At 39.0% G+C, this 19,280-nt stretch overlaps 1 protein-coding gene across 2 annotated transcripts in view; it reads right to left on the bottom strand.

The window, feature by feature from the left end:
• The window catches only part of STIM2 (stromal interaction molecule 2), a 144,548-nt gene extending 125,976 nt beyond the window's left edge, over positions 1-18,572 (bottom strand). For both annotated transcript variants that reach the window (XM_059382100.1, XM_059382110.1), the window contains exon 1: positions 17,952-18,572. In XM_059382100.1, coding sequence (XP_059238083.1) covers positions 17,952-18,372 — 421 coding nt within the window. In that variant the 5' untranslated portion in view covers positions 18,373-18,572. The remainder of the gene's footprint in view (positions 1-17,951) is intronic.
• Between the last annotated feature and the right edge of the window lie 708 nt (positions 18,573-19,280).

Genomic DNA, 19,280 nt, shown 5'->3' with positions numbered 1-19,280 from the left:
TTCATTATAATAAAAAGATGATAAATAGAAATTAACTTTTCTAAATTATAATTCATAACAGGCAAATGATCCTTTACTATGGCATTTTCTTTTAGCAAATATAAATATTAATAAAGACTGTCATACAGTTATTGATCCCTTTTTTTTCCTTCGTAAGAGAGAGAGAGAGAGTGAGTACACATGTGCAAGCACACAAAAGCATGCACACAGGTATGTTCTTATGGGGGGCGAGGGAGCAAGGGAAAGACTCTTAGGCAGGTTCCACTCAGCATGGAGCCTGATACAGGGCTCAATCTCACAACCGTGAGATCATGACTGAGCCAAAATCAAGAGTCAGACACTTAACTGACTGAGCCAACCAGGCGCTCCTACTGATCCCTCACTGGAAAGCCTATTTTCTCCGTAAGATCTTAGTTCTTCAACTTTGAATTCTGCTACGGTAAGACTTTTCAGAAACATCATTATCATGATTAGAAGAAATTATCTATAAACATACCATGTCTTGCTTTGGATTTGTACTTAACTAAAAACATCTGCTGTTTATCTAATCTTAAAAAACTGACCAAAGACAAAAAACAAAAAAACTGACTTATTATCTTTTAATTTCAAAGAAGAGTCTATTCTTATGTTATTTCATTTTAAATCAGAGGCCTTAGAATATAACCATTTTTTACTCTTTTACTAGCCTCAATATGAAAAAAAAGTCCTACCTATTAACAGTTCAATACTCAAGGTTTATGATAAATATATCATGATTACCAGCTAGCTATGTGAAAAAAAGTTTAAGATTTCAAAACGTCAGACTAAATTTTTAGTACATTATAAAAGATAATTTTATAAACAAGTTTAAACAACTCATTATGAATTTTCTTGAATTTGACTACATTCAGAGGACCAACACATTTGCATGTTTCTATAACATTTTTAAAATAAATCCCATAAAGAAATATTATAGAGCCTATAACAAAAACAACCCAGGACTCTGAGTTAATAAATCTGGGTTCTAGTTCTAGGCCTATCACACTGCACTAAAGTTTATTTTAAAATACACATATTTAAGTATGATTTGTATAAGACTTACAGAGATTTATCATGACTTGTAGAACTAATAAGTAAAAAAGGTTTTTTACTCATTTATGAGCGAGTAAAAATATTAATAGCTAAAACCAGTGTGGCTCTCAGCTTCAATTACAAAGGCATCTGGAAACCAGTGAATACTGGGATCAGCAGCAACACAAAATGAGGAAGCTGCCAATTTGTTCAAATATCACATATTACATATACCAAAATTATTACTGCAGGACAAATAACTGGAACATTAAAAGTGAAATCGTAAGAGCAGAGACTTCATTTGTTTAGTTTCTACTATTTCTCCAGCACCTAAAAAGTGTCTAGTAGTAGGCATTCAAACATGTGTTAAATAAATGTACTCCCCAACTAAGAAGCACAATGCAATCTCACAGACTATGCCTACTGCTGACTTTACTACTCCTAATTTCACATGAACCAGTACTTTTTAAATTTTTGTAATGTCCATAAGATTAAAAACTGAATAAAATTCCAGCCTTTTTAATAATCACTTTAAAAATCACAATCATTTTGGGGCGCCTGGGTGGCTCAGTGGGTTAAGCCGCTGCCTTCGACTCAGGTCATGATCTCAGAGTCCTGGGATCGAGTCCCGCATCGGGCTCTCTGCTCAGCAGAGAGCCTGCTTCCCTCTCTCTCTCTCTGCCTGCCTCTCCATCTACTTGTGATTTCTCTCTGTCAAATAAATAAATAAAATCTTTAAAAAAATAAAAAATAAAAATAAAAATCACAATCATTTTAATTTCTCTAAACTCTTTCAAAAGGATGTGAAATAATCAACTAAGGAGTTCATGACTCAAACCAACTGAGTAATGCATTCATCATAATTACTCAGTTTATATAAGTGAAAAACTGAAAGTTATCCTGTAACATTTTCCACTAGAAATTATTAACAGTCACAAATAAAGATGTGCTACAGTTTTTTCCAAAAACATTTAACTCATAAAATTTTTCAATAGCAACAAAACATCTTAGGTGAGAACAGTCACCAACAGTTAAATCATACTATATTACAGATGACCCACATGTTTTAAGGTGCTGGACACAGTGGACACAAAGTTCTACTTGTCAACCATTAATCGCTCCACAGATATAAGCAACATCAACTACAACAGATTACAATAAAAAACAAACCTTCATGTTGAAAAGTATTTACAAGGCTAATGGAACAACCCTTATGAGAAAGATATCATAATAGATACCGCAAATGGGCAAAAAGAAAGAACAACCACTGTGATACAACATAAGTAGATAGATACTGCCAGTAAGAATTGCAATAAGATGAGTATAAACAATTTCCTAAGAAAGTCCCAAGGTGGAAGAAATCATGTCTTACTGAAGATAACTTTGGAAAGACCTTATGACAAAAGAAACAAGGAGAGCAGGACCCATGTCAATTTCTTCCCACCACTGTATCTCCAACTCATACAACTGTGCACTGAAATAGAATAGTCTCAATAAATATTTACTGACTGAACAAATATTTGGAATGGGTCTTGAGAGACTGGGAGGACATGCTAGTATGAGGGAAATATGCAAGCAACAGAATAAAGAAGAAAATAAAGTATGTTCAAAGAACAAGAAGTATCCTAATTTTGCTAGAATATAGTTATGATATACAGAAGACCATCAGGAGTTTGAGTCCACTATGAACTTCAAAACAAGTTTAAATTTAATTTGGTATTAATAAAAAATAGTAACAGCTTTACTAATAAAAGTAGTATATAACAGAGTACAATGTGAGTTACAAGATTATTGCCTCCCCTAGCCCAAATAATTTAGTTTAGAAGCATTGTGGTAGCAGTAAAAACAGAAAGAATGGCAAAACACTCAAATTTAACTTCAAGAATTTGTGTTCGGGGATGCCTGGGTGGCTCAGTGGGTTAAGCCTCTGCCTTCAGCTCAGGTCATGGTCCCAGGGTCCTGGGATCGAGCCCCGCATCGGGCTCTCTGCTCTGACGGGGAGCCTGCTTCCCCCTCTATCTCTGCCTGTTTCTCTGTCTACTTGTGATCTCTCTCTCTCTGTCAAATAAATAAAAAATAAAAATAAAAAAATCTTAAAAAAAATAAAAAGAATTTGTGTTCAATTGATTCAAAAAACAATGGTGCCACTAAAAGAAATACAGAGTCAAAGGGGAGAGGGAATCAGGTAAAGAAAATGCTATTTATTGAGCATTTATTCCTTGCTAAGCACTTCAAATGCATTATTTTAATCTTTATAACAACCCTGTGAGGTAGTTATGCTCCCATTTTACAAATGAAGCAAAAGAAGTCAAGATACTTCCCCCAAAGCTGACAAAGCTTATTAATCTCTCATTACACCTCTTCTTTCCTAAAAGAACCTCCATTTTGTTCAAACAGGGTAGCAATGTGCTCAGGAAGGTGGGCCACTCTGCCAGTCCTATGAGAATGAAACACAACTGTTCTAAAAACGGAAATCATTGTTCAACAACCCAGACCTGACCCATGAGATGAGAAGAAATATGTTAAGGGCTTCAAGGAAAGACCTTTCTACCTGTATTAGCATTGTGGAGTTCATCAGGGACCTTGAAGTTAACAATCTAAGAGCTGTCCTTGACTCTTCCCTTTCTTTCACTGCTATTTCCCAATCCATCAGCAAACCAAATCAACTCTAATTCCAAAATATCTTGTTAACCCTTCCTCCTCCTATCATCCTGTCCAAGCCATTAATTTTAAATGAGACTACTAACAACTACTTTCCAGTGCAATCTCCCTGTGGTGACTCTTGGCCTCAACAATTCATTCCCTGAACAACAGCCAAAGATATTTTTTGAATGTAAATCATGGAGCAATTGAAACCCTTGTGCTCTGATGGTGGGGCAATTAAAGGGGGCAACCATCCTGGAAAACAATACGAGGTTCTTCAAAAAATTAAAAATAGAACTACCATATGATCCAGCAATCCCACTGAATATATATATACAAAAGAACTGAAAGCAGAGTCTCAAAAGATATTTGCACACCCATGTTTATAGTAGCACTATTCACAATAGCCAAAAGATAGAACCAACATTGGCAGATAAAGGGATATAAAAAATGTGGTATATACATGCAATGGAATATTACTCAGTCTTAAGAATAAAGGAAATCCTGTCATATGCTACAACACGGAGGAATGAACACTGAGGACATTATGCTAAGTCAAAGAAGCTAGCCACAGTAAAACAAATACTGTATGAGTCCACTTACAGTGACATATCTAAAGTAGTTAAATCCATGGAAACAAAAAGCAGAAGATCCCCAGGGGCTGCAGGGAGCTGCTGTTAAATGGCTTGAAGTGAGAGGCTCCATTTTGAAGCTCCATTTTCCTTTTTAAGTAATGAATTCTTAAGCTGACCCAGAATGGGCAACTGTTTGACAAGCAGGTGCTAGTAAAACGCAACAGAACAACTGATATTCGGACCATAAAACTGTCGGTAGGAAGTTTATGAAGACAGAACAATTAACTAATGCATACCAAGAACTGTTTTGTTTGGTAGCACCAATAAAGTAGTTGATGAGAAAATAATCAAAAGGAGCTCAACAAGTTAGCACCAATGAACATTCTTCCCCCTCTTCTCTTATCTAAGTCACCCTCTTCTCACTCATAAAAACCTCTTGCTTTCCCCACATTAGTGGGACACCTTCCTGGTTGCTACTAATACCAGCATTCCCTGAATTGACAATTCTGAGACCCCAAATAAAAGGCCACCTTTGTTTCTTGTTCAGTTTGCCTCCTTTCTTTACCTGATTGGAAAATGGAGTTTTAGTTTTGTGAAATGAAAACGTTCTGGAAATCTGTTTCACAACAACATGAATATAATTAACACTGCTGAATAGTACACTTAAAAAATGTAACAAAATTTTGTGTTACATGTTCTTTCCATAGTAATTTAGGGGGGGGGGAAGCAAGCCAAAACACTAGACCAAACCCCACCCCCAAAAAAGGAATCATGTAACTACCCTCCTTAAAATGCTTCAATTGCTTCCTATCACCCATTGAATAAACCCCAAACAGGGTCTATGAGGCTATGTACTGTCTGACCCTTCCCTCTTGCACAGCCAGATCAAACGTTGTTCTCCCTCTTCCTCAAGATGCTCAGTCAAAATGATACTTTCACTTCTTCAAATAATTCAAATTCTCTCTTGCCTCATGGTCTTTCGCCCATGCTGCTACCATGATATGGAATGTTATTACCAACTCTTCAGAGATTTGGCTCCTGATCCTTTAGATTTTCCGCTAAATGTTACCTTCTCAGAAACCTTTCTTAACCAGCCTAAATTAGGTGTCCCCATACAAGTCATATTATTTTCTATCTTCTATCTCTCTTTTGTTCCTTGATAGTATTTCTCACAAGTTAAAAACAATTTATTTTTCCTATTCTCTCAACTGAAATGCAAGCTCCATGGGGAACTTAAAGTCTGATATCTCAATTGCAAAATGTTTTAAATCTTTTAATCATATAAAATAATAAAGGTATAAAATCACTTAAGCTAATGATATAACTTTTTAAAAATTCAGTAACACTCCTCACTCTCAATCTCCTCACTTAGTTTCATATTTCTACAAAGTTTTTACTAATCTTAGACCATTAATGATTATTTGAATCATGGAAGTGACTCAAACTACGTCTTCACACTTTTTTTAAAGGCAACGTAAAACATCTAAACAATGATACTCAATACATCACAGATCATTTCTACAACTATTCTACATCTTTATCTCCAGATTTTAAAAAAAAAGTCGACAACTGAATACTTGTATTTGCCAGACTCTGTACTCAGCACTTTACACAGATTAAGTCATATATTCTTCAAACTCAGTTTAGAGTTAAGGAAATTAAGGTACTACAACATTGTAATTTATAAGAAATGCATGTATTTGGTCACGGAAAAGAGCAAAATAAAAACTTCATTTATCGTTGGTCTTCACCCACAGTTCCTGGCTCACAGCTCCCAAAATCCGCGGAATTTCCTGAGAGTTAAGAGCAAAGGGAGCATCTTTGTTGTATTTGAGCTCTAATACTCAATTCCTGAAAAAGTTTCAGAGCCACGAAAGTGAAATGAGTGTCTTATTATCCATAACAAACCCTTTCTACCACAACTAGGCTTATGTTAATGAAGGTGACTTACAAAGCACCTAAGGGATAGGGGCTGGTTGCCAGGGAAACCAACCTTGACTCTAGGGCTGGAACTTTCAGTCTCACCCTGATTTCTCGGGAGGATAGAGGGGCTAGAGGTTGAATTATTCACCAAGGCCAATGAGTTCATCAGTCCTGCCTACATAATGAAAACCCAATGTCTCCATAAAAAAACAAAAAGAGGGCAATTCAGAGAGCTTCCATCTTGGGGAACCAGAAAGCTTCATGTGCCATTACGCAGAGCCCCAAACTCCAGGAGGATAGAAGCTCCTCTGTTTGGGATTTTGCCCGATATAACTTTTCATCTGGCTGCTGACCTGTATCTTTTAATATCCTTTGTAATAAACTGGTAGTAAATGAGTTTTCCTTAGTTCTGTGAGCCACTCTAGCAAATTAATCAAACCCAAGGTGGGGGATTCATGGGAACCTATGATTTACAGAGGATCAGTCAGAAGCACAGGTAACAACCAGGGCTTGTGACTGGCTTCTGAAATGGAAGGTAGTCTTGTGGGACTGAGCACTCTACATGTGGGATCTGATTCTATCTCAGGTAGAAAACATCAGAATCGGGCTGAATTCTCAGACTCTCCGCTGGAGTCGGAGAACTGCTTGCTGGTATGGGCAAGTCTCCCCCGCACAGACTGGAATTGGGGCCAGAAACACTTTTTAAACATGAATAAATTAAATCACCTACCCCTGATTACAGAACCACTATCAGACTGGGACTCAAGCTCAAGCAATTCCACTCAAATCTAGAGGCTATGCTCCTGATCACACTGTACAAAAAGTGGGACCAGACTTACGGTCCAGAAAAAAGTTCAAGATGTAAAATGTTATGCTTCTTAAAACTGACATTCTTAAGGAATATTCATGAAAACAAATCACAAACAGGAATTACCCACTTACTGAGGTTACCAATTTAATTTTTTAAATTTTAATTTATCATAAAAATTTCCACATTGGTGGATTTTTTTTAAAGATTTTATTTATTTACTTGAGAGAGAGAGAACACACTACCACAGAGGGAGAGGGAAAAGTAGACCCCTGCTTAGCAGGAGCCTGATGCAGGCCTCAATCCCAGGGTCCTGGGATCATGACCAGAGCTCTAAACACTTAACTGACTGAGCCACACAGGTACCACCCAGGAGGATTTTTAAGGTTATAAACTATTTGAGACCAATCCTAAATCTCCATCATACATAGTAATCTACAGATATGACAATAACCTCAGCAGGACTCTAAAGGATTAAATAAGATAAAACATACAAATGCCTGGCATAAATTTGAATCCCACATGCCGACACGGATGTTGATACACTACAAACAGGCTGACCATTGACTCTGCAACACCAGTAATTCACAACCTTCACTAGGCATTCTCAAATGGCAATGTCTATGATGTCATTCCCCACTCAGCTTCCTTCTCTCACAGTGCTATACCTTGCCCCATGTGACAAACTCTTTATAACATTTTTTTAAGGAGTTTATTTATTTGTGAGAGAGAAAGACAGAGTGAGCATAGACAGGCATGGCAGGGACATAGCAGAGGGAGAGGGACAAGCAGACTCCAGGCTGAGCACCCAGCCTGGAGTGGGCTTGTCCCTCTCCCTCTGCTACGTCCTGAGATCATGACCTGAGCCAAAACCAAGAGTCAGACACTTAACCAACTAAGCCACTTAGGCAACCCCCCCTATGTGACAAACTCCCATGCATTCTCAGTGAATACTTCTGTAGGGAAAAAAAGCCCATGTTGGGCACGTGACTGGCTCACTTGTGGAGCATGCAACTCTTGACCTCAGAGTTGTGAGTTAGAGCCCTACGTTGGGTGTAGAAATTACTTAAAATGAAATTTTTAAAAAACGTGTTTTAAATACCCCACCTCCCCACATCAAAATGCAATTCTATTAAATACAGCCCTTATGCCCCCCCTCCTATCACAATGTAGCATCACCATTTAAAAGTCAGTATCTCCTCCTAGAATAAAAAGCAAGATCAGTATCTTATTAATCTTAAAATTCCAAACACCTAACTTGGTGACTGGCACATACAGTCACTTAAGTGTTTTGTTTATTTGCTTGTCTGCCTGTTAATGAAGACTAAAAGTAATACCATAAAGTAAACAAAAAAGTATTGTATTTATTAATACCACAACTTGTTCCAAAGAAGGGGAAGGGGGCTCGTTTTCAATATTGCAAATATATAACCAGGAACTTCTAATAGGTATTTTTAGAAATGCAGAAATGCTACGAAATAAGCTCCCACAGTAGATTTCTTTTAAAAAACAAATACAATATTATTACTTTTTTTTTTGGATTATGCAATTCACTCTCAGATTATTTTCAAGTCTATATTGTTCTTGCAACAATGAAATTTCAGCATCTTTATATCCCCAGTTCCTTGCATCATATCTGGCACTAAACAATCCCTTAATAATGTTTAAAGCTTTATGTACAGACACACACACACACACTCACCAAGTGTGACTTTCTGACTTTTACCCTCCACCCTTCTTTTTAGGATCTATTTCAACAGACCTAGAACCAAACACTGGATGCACATCACAAGGTCTATTTTAAAAAGCAAACTCAAAACATAGCAGAGTATCTATACCCCCAGTTGAACAAAGATTCAAAGTAGATTTTTTTTTTTAATTTTGGTATCCAGAAACACAGAAGAAATATCAAGGATTAACACAGTTTGAATGTGTGTAACAAAGTAGAAAGAATTGCTAAAGATGAAAGTAAGGAAACAGGAGAAATTATATACTTATCATTAACAAAAAAGTTAGAGGTTTCTTGCTGGAAAATAGGAATAGAGAAGAAGGATTAACATCATCTATTTACTCAACATCAGATATTTGTAAAAAGGAAAAAAAAATAAGCACAATAACATGGACCTGTGAAATGTCCAATATGTTAAACAGCAGATAAAAATTGCAAGTAAGGGTTTTTTTTTCTTTAAGATTTTTATTTATTTATTTGACAGACAGATCACAAGTAGGCAGAAAGGCAGGCACAGAGAGGCACAGAGAGAGAGAGAAGGAAGCAGGCTCCCTGCTGAGCAGAGAGCCCCATGTGGGGCTGGATCCCAGAACCCTGGGATCATGACCTGAGCTGAAGGCAGGGGCTTAGCCCACTGAGCCACCCAGGCGCCCCAGCAAGTAAGGGTTTTAAAAAAACCTTTTTTACTTACTGAGAATCATTTAACAAACAACTACAAATCATTTTTGTTACTCCAGGGGTTTGTGATAAGATTGTTTAGTATTTTTAAATCACATAAATCATATTCACTTCAATTATTTTTTAAGTCAAAAACCTAGTTTTTAACTCAGTAAAATCATTTTTGAAGTGTGAAAGTTCTGTATACTGGCAAGTTTAGAAGGCCAAAAGAGAGGTAGAGAAAGCCTGCCTCTCTGCCTACTTGTGATCTCTGTCTGTCAAATAAATAAATAAAATCTTAAAAAAAGAGAGAGAGAGAGAGGTAGAGAAAGAGAGAACAAGTAGAGGTAAAAGTAAGTTAAACAGAGGCCAAGATCCATAAGCACAAAGAAAGACAAATTTATTTTGCAAGAAACACTGGGACAAGATATAGGTGCGTGGGGTCTGAGATGAATATTAGTCCAAATAACTGTTCTGGTATTACTCTGTGGTTCTGGGGGTAAGGCCAATTACCAACATCTAAAGAAAACACTGAATAGCCACTATTTAACATTCTACAACTAATTTTAGTCTTCATCCTAAAGTTGTTTCACTTTACACTGCATGACTGAGGCAGCCTAGCAGAAGGAAAATTACTCTCAGGTCCGCAGCCATGATAGTTGTGCAGTATCACCTCAAGGGCCAAATGAAATAAAGCCAAAAGTCAAATCAATCATTGGCTTGGGGTTCCCTATCCCCAATTTAGAACTTTCCTAGTAATGAAGTTCTGTGAGGAGGAAATGTTCAGCTAGGCTAGAGGAACACAAGACTGAGGACAGAGACAGGAGAGAACAACCCTTAAAATTAGCAAAAATAAAACCAGTCAAGGAAAACAGTTACTGAAGACAGGATTAGATAATTCAAGAAGAACTAAATATCTAATACCTACTAATATAAAGTTCTGGAAGGATAAGGAAATGAACAAATCATTTAGATTTGTCATTTGAAATCATCAGCTAAGGATCAAGCTTGAAATTCATATGTGAAATTCAGAAGTTAATTTTGAAACAAATAATATGCCAGTATTCTAAGACACTGCCAGTCAAGGAAGGGGTGGGGGTGGGGAAAGTTCAACTTTGATGCAATATAGTATTAAGTCAACCTGGAAAGTTATCCTTTGTTAAGGAATAAATTTGTACTTTAAAATACGGAGGGACGCCTGGGTGGCTCAGTGGGTTAAGCCGCTGCCTTCCGCTAGGTCATGATCCCAGGGTCCTGGGATCGAGCCCCACATCGGGCTCTCTGCTCAGCAGGGAGCCTGCTTCCTCCTCTCTCTCTCTCTCTCTGCCTGCCTCTCTGCCTACTTGTGATCTCTCTCTGTCGAATAAATAAATAAAATCTTTAAAAAAAAAAAAAATACGGAATACTAGGGGCACCTGGGTGGCTTAGTTGGTTGAGCATCTAGCTCTTGATTTCAGCTCAAGTCAAGGTCTCAGGGTCCTGGGATCCAGCCTTGTGTCCAGCTCAGCACTCTCTGCTAAGTCTGCTTGAGACTCTCTCTCTCTCTCTCTCTCTCTCCCCCTCTGCCTCTCCCCCAACTTGCATGTTCACTCTCGCTCACATGCACTCGTGCTCTCTAAATAAAGGATAAAATCTTTTAAAAGATTAAATCAAAATAAAATAATGATACTAAAAATACATTTCCTCTTGATATTTTCAAGGACTTTCACCAATCTAAGTCACGCTACAAAGGTTACATGTTTAAAATTAAACAATAATTATTGCTTCTTAGACTTCCTCTAGATTCCTTTCTAACAATAAAGCAAATTTTATAAAATTTCCTCTAAACATTTTCATCTCCATAATTTCATGATTAAAACTGTCAAGGCCTTTACTTCTATACAGCTTCCTAACTGGCCTCTTCATTTATCTCACATCTCCTCATTTCCATCCACCCAGACTGTGCTTTCTTAAACAAAGAGCTCATGTCACTTCAATGTTCAAAAACCACAGTGCTGGGCGCCTGGGTGGCTCAGTGGGTTAAGCCACTGCCTTCGGCTCAGGTCATGATCCCAGGGTCCTGGGATCGAGTCCCGCATCGGGCTCTCTGCTCAGCAGGGAGCCTGCTTCCTCCTCTCTCTCTCTCTGCCTACTTGTAATCTCTCTCTGTCAAATAAATAAATAAAATCTTTAAAAAAAAAAAAAACACAGTGCTTTCCCAACCCAGCAGGAAAACAGAGTTTACTAAAGATCAAAATACCTCCTTAAGGCTTTTGTTTTACCTTAACAATAAAAGTAAATTTACATTCTCCATAACACATGCAAGTTCAGTACTGTTAAATGTTTTAAACTACTATGGATTAAATACTTGTTTGTTTCGCAGTTAGTAAAATGGATACGCCAAGAAAATGTATCATAATTCCCATACTCCCATGCACATGGCTGGGTACCCCAGTGTTAGATGTGTTGACATTTCAAAACAAAGCATATAAACTAAGGAATATTAAAGTTCTAGATAATTTGGATGGAATCTTCTTTCTCCTTGCATTTCCCACTACTTTATATACACCCTATACTTAACTCTAAAAAGAACTATTAATTTACCGCTTATTCTTGTATATTATGCCTTCTCCCAGAAAGCTCTTTCACTCATCTCCACAAGAAGTCCCTATTTATACATCAAGCTCCCACTCAAACCCTAACTTCCTCCTATTCCCTAATAGTCTTCCCTTCCCCAATATTTTGCAGTCTTTTATTGGTACTAGTCAGTCTGTCTCATTATGTTTAGTTGTGTCTAAGATGCATACAACATACAAGTTAAGAATCAAAGCTTTGTAAGCAGAAAAACTCAAGTCAATCTCTGACTATAATTACTAAGTATAACCTTGGGCGAGTTACTTAAGATCATCCTCTATGGCTTTCCTCCTCTTTTAAAAGAAGATTACAGTAGGGTTATCGCCAACAGTGTTAATCTCAGAAATAAAACAGTGATGTATATACGGCACTTAGCACAATACTGACAGCTAGTAATAGTTTAATAAATATACATACTATTCCCAACAGGCACACTCATTGTCTCACTCCTTTTTGTATTCTTTCCAATTCCTACTGTACATATAGTATTCTGCATAGGTTTCATAATCGTTTGGCTGAGGGGAACTGGGTGGCTCAGTCACTTAAGGGTCCAACTCTTGATTTCGGCTGAGGTCATGATCTCAGGCTCATGAAATTGAGTCCCGTGCCGGGCTTCACACTGAGTGGGGAGTCTTACTACTCTCCTTCTCTCTCAAATAAATAAATCTTTAAAAAAAATAATAATGGTTTGATAATAAAATCTGATAGTTCTTAATAAGATAAGGTCATAATTCTAGTGAATATCAATAATGGCTTGCTACTCATATTACTAACTGTGTATCTTAACATTAGCTCAACCAGTTCATACTTTGGCTACCATACACATAGATACAGATCTCAAGCATCATCTTACAAGTATTCTACACTGCATTATTATCAGTGAGTAAGCCAAAATCCAAAAACACACAGTCACACAGAAGTCAAAATTAATCTAAAAACATAAGCATGTATCCAACCAAAAAGCAAGCCCTAAGCAAAGTAAAGAATTCTGGTATGGATCCTCCTATTGCTAAAGTTAAGCCAAATCCGTAACCCATTTTACCAACTGGCCCTCTAAGTTATTCCTATGTAAGGGGATTCCCAACAGACACCAATCAGTTCTATCATGGTATTCTCAAGAAAAGCAATGTCTCCAGACCAGTAAGATAATTCTGAAATGTTCAAAACAGACTAGATCAAAACAGATATAAGTAGATACTTAATCCTGTAGTTAGCAAGAGAACAAGACAAAACAAACAAACAAAAAACAAAAAAAAAAAAAAAAAGAAAGAAAGAAGAGGAAAGAAAAAGAAAAACCCCTTATCACAATGGCCAAAGAATGATGAAGAAAAGGACCAGTACTAGTTAACCTGGGAAGCCAAAAGAGAACACAGCACAAGACCTATCCATCAAAACGTGGCTTCAGGAAATCAGAAGCTAAACTCAGAAAGAGCAATTTCACAAAAAGAGAAACAATGGTTTCTAATACTATGTGAACTACACTATAAGTTTACCTATTGTCACAATGTAAACATCAACACTATAAATTCACTGTAAAATACTCATCAAAGCAACATATATGTAACTACACTCAAGCCAATACTAATTTTTTTAAAAAGTGACATTTGCTAGGTAAATGTTAGGTATGCAAGGTAAAATGCTTAAAAATGAACCTTGAGATTTTTTACAGTGATAATCATGTTCATGTGAAGTATTTTCATCTAAATTAACAAAACCCCCATCACATACATGTGTTTAACACTAATGAGTGGCTCTTTCTAAATGGTATAACTTCACATTAAGAATATTTTAAGTTTTCACTGAAATTTTAATACTTCCAAAAGACATGTCTTAAAATGTTTTATATTGCAGGGGCACCTGAGTGGCTCAGTAGGTTAAAGCCTCTGCCTTCTGCTCAGGTCAAGATGGCAGGGTCCTGGGATCAAGCCCTGAATCTAGCTCTCTGCTCGGCAGGAAGCCTGCTTCCCTTCCTCTCTCTGCCTACCTCTCTGCCTACTTGTGATCTCTGTCTGTCCAATAAATAAATAAAATCTTTAAAAAAAAAAAGTTTTATATTTCTAATATCATACTAATGATAAGTATTATAGTAAACCTTAACAGAGGCACTAAAGAAGGCTGCATTAATTCATTTTTAAGAAAAGATAGAACCAAATATTTCTGAAGCTAAAATTTGTTTTAAAAAATTCTGAAACAGGGGCGCCTGGGTGGCTCAGTGGGTTAGAGCCTCTGCCTTCGGCTCAGGTCATGATCCCAGGGTCCTGGGATGGAGCCCAGCATCAGGCTCTCTGCTCAGCAGGGAGCCTGCTTCCTCCACTCTCTGCCTGCTTCTCTGTGATCTCCCTCTGTCAAATAAATAAATAAAATCTTTAAAAAAAAATTCTGAAACAACTTCTACAAGAAAACATGTTTTAAATGTTTCAGTTACAGTTGACCCTTGAACTTTGTTTGAACTCTATGGATTTAAACTTTGTGGGTTCACTTATATACATATTTTTTCCATACAGTACAGTACTGTAAATATATTTTCTCTCCCTTATGACTTTCTTAATAACACTTTCTTTACTCTAACTTACTTTAAGAATATAGTATATAATACAAATATGAAATATATGTCTATCAACTATTTAGGCTTCTAGTCACTAGTAGGTTATTCGTAGTTAAGTTTGAAGGAGTCAAAAGTTATACTCAGATTTTTAACTGCACAGGTCAGCACTCCTGACCCCATTGTTCAATGATCAACTGTATTGTGCACACTTTGCCAGAATAAAGAACTGTGATATATTCATATACACAAATGACATATTTGCATATGTGTATTCTTTGACCTTCCCCTGCCCTCTCATAAACTATTTCTCGAGACCATATCTGGATTAGATCAATCACTCTTCACTGGGATCAATTCACAGATTCTAAATCTGTCAGACAAATAATAATAATAATGCTTGAATTATTAAAACACTGCCTTAGATAGTAATCAACAAACTTCATCACCAAGCCCTAATTTGCTTTAAATTTCAATCACTTTCAAAGCAAGAGCCCTAAAGATATATACATGTATATGTAATTTAAGCCTTTACTACACAGTATTATAAATACTGGTTTCACTTTATCAAAACATTTGCACACTCAATCCTGGAAACGTAATATAAAAAAGGAAAATATAAACCAATATTCATTATAATGGTGAGTCTGTTTCTTTTGATGATTTCTCAGTCTCTCTTTGTAAGAACACTTGCTTACTTAAAACTAAGCATGAGACAGATGACTTAAAAGCAATTTAGTCTTAAACTACACTAAACCTCAAAAGTAAAACTCTTGGAAGACAAAATCCAGTGGAAAAGAATGCTTTCAACATTTTATTTGTAAGAGGCAAACTCTTTATGATGTTGCTGAAGTATTAAAAATACCAATCTGTAGAGGAAAAGAAAAGATTTGATTTTGGCTCTCACTTTCAGAGCTATTAAGAATACTCACAGTTAAATGACAACTTTAATACAGAGCCAGAATACAATTCTTCTCTCAGAATTCTGTCAAGAATTTTCCACTTTCAAAATTCACATGTATCTTAGTTTTATTACTAATGCTCTCTACCCCACTTCTCTCCATTAATGCTTCCCAGAATATGATAAAGCAGTATTTTTTAAGTACAGTTTATGGTTCTACTTCCTGAAGTGTACAATAGCCATAATTTATTATGTTTGGGGTTTGGCCTAATACAAGTAGAAACCATTAAAGAAAGCACTATTCACACAATCAGAAGAATGGGAAAGAGCCCTATAGTGAAGAGCATATATAGAGCTCAAAGAAATTTTCAATATGCTCCAACTTTATTACAGACTTCAATCTACCACTTCCCAAGTATCAGTGCTACTGACTGTATTTACATAAACTTAGTAAAATGACAATTTAACTTGCACATTGTATAGTCAGATTATCTTAAATTTGAAATGGAAATGTTTAACTTGTTAAAAATTAGTGTTCCAACAAAGGGAAAGAATAAGAACATTCAAAATAAATTCCAGAGTTAATATTATTTTTGTAAACATATTTTAAATCACTATAGTACAAACTCACTTTGTGTGATCACACTTCTTATCTAATAACAATCACCTTTCCTTTTCCATGATGCCATAAGAGAAATTTAAATCTTCAAAAAGGATTATAAACAGCTAGTTAAAATTCCACCTGAAGTAATTTCCTTGCTATAATCTATATACTATACATTGTACTGTTATCAGTTAGGAAGTACTGAATTTTCTAAATCGCATGCCCTCCTACCAATTACTGATAAAACATTAGCCAATTATTTGTTAATCGAACCCTTCTGCTCAAGAAACCAAGAGTCATGCTCCTATATGTTCTAGAAGCCCAAATATTTGTTCCCTCCCTTCCTGCATGAGGCATTAAACCTTCTGAATCAGTTTTATCTTGCTACTTTCCTTAACCTTTGCAATTGGTTTTCTTACTAATTTCCTAATAATCACTATTCTTCATTTTATCTGCCACAGTTGTATTTGGACAATAAAGACTATTAAAGCTTAAAGTTATTCCACCTATCCTTTCAAAGTATACTATGCTAATACTCATCATTCTGTAATCATATTATCCAAATTAACCAGTGATAGGTTTGATGTTTCAAGTTTCATTTAAAAGAGCTTGATATGTTTCAGAGTAAAGTAAAGATTCTGATCATTATGTTCTACACAACTTTGAAAGAGCCTGACAAAGTTTACCAACACCCTCCTCTCTGAACTAGTAAACACCCTGTCACAGAACCCAGAGAAGAGCTGCTTTGCTCCAAGAGTACAGCTCCTGGGCACTTCTCAGAGCAGCTGTTAGTAACTTTCAGGGGCCTGCTGGACTATCACTTTGGTTAAATCAATGATGGGTCATCTTGTTCCACTTTGCTTTTTCTTTTTAGTCTTGCAATCAGTGTAGAAAACCTACTGATGACCTTTAAAAATACAGTACAAAAATTTTAAAAATAAGCTTTGGCTCCACTACTTTTCCAAAAGAAATCGTTTCAAGATCCCTACATCATTACTTAAACCACACGTATCAGTTGTACGTGACACTGGAAGGCTTTAAAGAGATTCAATTTTCTTTCTAAACTTACTAAACATGTTCGCAAGTTTTAAATAATTTCGAGAACGTTCTATACTACAAAGGTGCTGGTGCGCTGTAGCAGAACTGTGCTGCTCAAATACAAGCCCCGAAACGAATATCCTGAGCCTAACAAATTATAGGTACATTTCTGGTTACCTGAAGAGCTTTCTGCACCCTTTAATCCCCCAGTGATGCTCCCAGCAGCAAATACTTCCCATCCTTTAAAACCTTCCTCCCAACCCTCCAAAAATACACGTTAGGTTTAGAGGTTTCCGCATACTAATACGGAACCACTAATACCATTAGGTATTACGGCTCTCAAAGAATCCTCTTTAGCAGCCTCCCCTGGGACATTGTGCTCAGCGAGGCTTTGAACCTGTGAGACTCGCTGCCAGCTGCCTTTGCAAAAGGAGCGCCACAAGCAGACTAAATACCGCAGTGCTGCGCTGACTTTTTGTAGCAGCTTTAAAAAAAAAAAAAAAAAAAAAAATCAGCCCAGTACCCTGCACACCCTGCTGGCTCTTCTGCAGCACCGAAGAGAAACCACCGCATTGCTCAGCGAGGAACACTGGGGAGCCCGACTGTAGGGCGGAGAAGCGAGTGCCGTCGAGAGGCTCTGTCGAGGGCGGGGTGTCGGGGGTGGGGGTGGGAGGAGAAAGGCGTCCCGACTGTAGGGGACCGCGACCAAGCAGCGGCCAAGGCGCTGGCGTCTGGGCGCCCCGCTCCGCACCGCACACCGTCCGTGGCAGTCGTCTAGCGGGCACCCAGCATGGGTACGGGCCCCTCCCGGGGATGGGAGTCCCGCAGCAGCCGGCCTTGCCCCGCCCGCCGCCCCCCGGGCCCTCACCTGTCATGAGCGCCGGACTGTCGCCAGCCGCCGCAGCGTGAGAGGAGACGGCTGCCGCGGCAGAGCCTGAGGCCCGCCGCCCGCGGAGGTGCCGGGACACCAGCTCGCATCCGTCCGCCGCTCCGGCCACCAGCAGTCCGAACACCAGCAGCGCAGCCCAGCACCACCGCCGCCGCAGCAGCCAGCCCGAGGCCGGGCCGGACGCCGCGGCGGGATGAGGGCGCGGAGGAGGAGCGAAGGGAAAGCGCGGCGGCGCCCCAGCCGCCGGCCGCTCGTCCGCTCCGCCAGGCGCTGCAGCCGTTGCCGCTGCGGGCGACTTCTCGGGCCGCCCTCGCCGCCTCGGACTCGAGCTCCTGCTGGGCGCCAGCCTGGTCCCCTCCGCACCGGCGGCCTCTGGAGCTCGGGTCCCGGCTGCGTTCATTGGTTCCGGTTATTTAAAAAAAAAAAAAAAAAAAAAAAAAGGTGAGGGGCAGAAAGGTACGGCGTCTTCAGGCCGCGCGCGACACCCGCGCTCCTGCGGCGGCGAGACCGGGATCCGCTGCTCTGGCGCCTCTGAACACCAGCCCCAGCGCCCGCGCCACCGCCGCCGCGGCGCATCCCCCCGCCCCCTTCGGCCCGCGCCCGTCGTAGTACCACGCTCGGCCCCGATGCCTCCTCCCCTCACACACTCGCACGCAGCATACCAATCCCCCGCCTCCTTCAGCCTCTCCACGGCGCAAGCGCGGCCCTGCTGCACTGCGCCTGCGTGGCCCCACAGCCCCGCCCCCGAGGGCGTTCCCGGGAAGACTGGAGTCCCGTGGGGTAGCTGCTAACGCTCTCCTGGAGCTACGGAGTTGGAAGGCGGGGAGGAAGACCGGCATGTCCCCCTCCCCCATTCACGGACCCGCCCAGACAGCTGGAGGGTGGGGGTACCAAAGAGGCGGGACAAAGGAGTACAGACTTCCCAAATTGTTTGGGCAAGTTATAGGCGTGTAGACGACAACAAAAATAATTGCATGGGTCAGGAAAACCTTGTAATCAAAAACAGCGGCGTCTCTAGAATTTCAATATAGGTGCGGCTTACAAGATGCCTGCAAAGTGGAAGTAGAGGTTAGCAGAGAGCAGTATTTTATTTACTTAAAGCGCTTGGTACAAGCCCACGCGTCAGGTGCTCTAAAGCCTTTGCAGATTTACACATTGTAATTCTAAATGTTAGGTATTGGTATCGCTTATCAACCCCACTTTACAAATGAGCAAATTAAGGCGCAGAGATGGTAGGTAACTTGCCTCTAGGCCCCACAGCTAATTAGAGACAGGGACAGATTTAGGACCATTGGATGCAAATATTTG

This window comes from Mustela nigripes, chromosome 1 (genome assembly GCF_022355385.1).
Source record: "Mustela nigripes isolate SB6536 chromosome 1, MUSNIG.SB6536, whole genome shotgun sequence".
Lineage (NCBI taxonomy): Eukaryota > Metazoa > Chordata > Mammalia > Carnivora > Mustelidae > Mustela > Mustela nigripes.
This window is presented reverse-complemented; position numbering and strand designations above follow the sequence as displayed.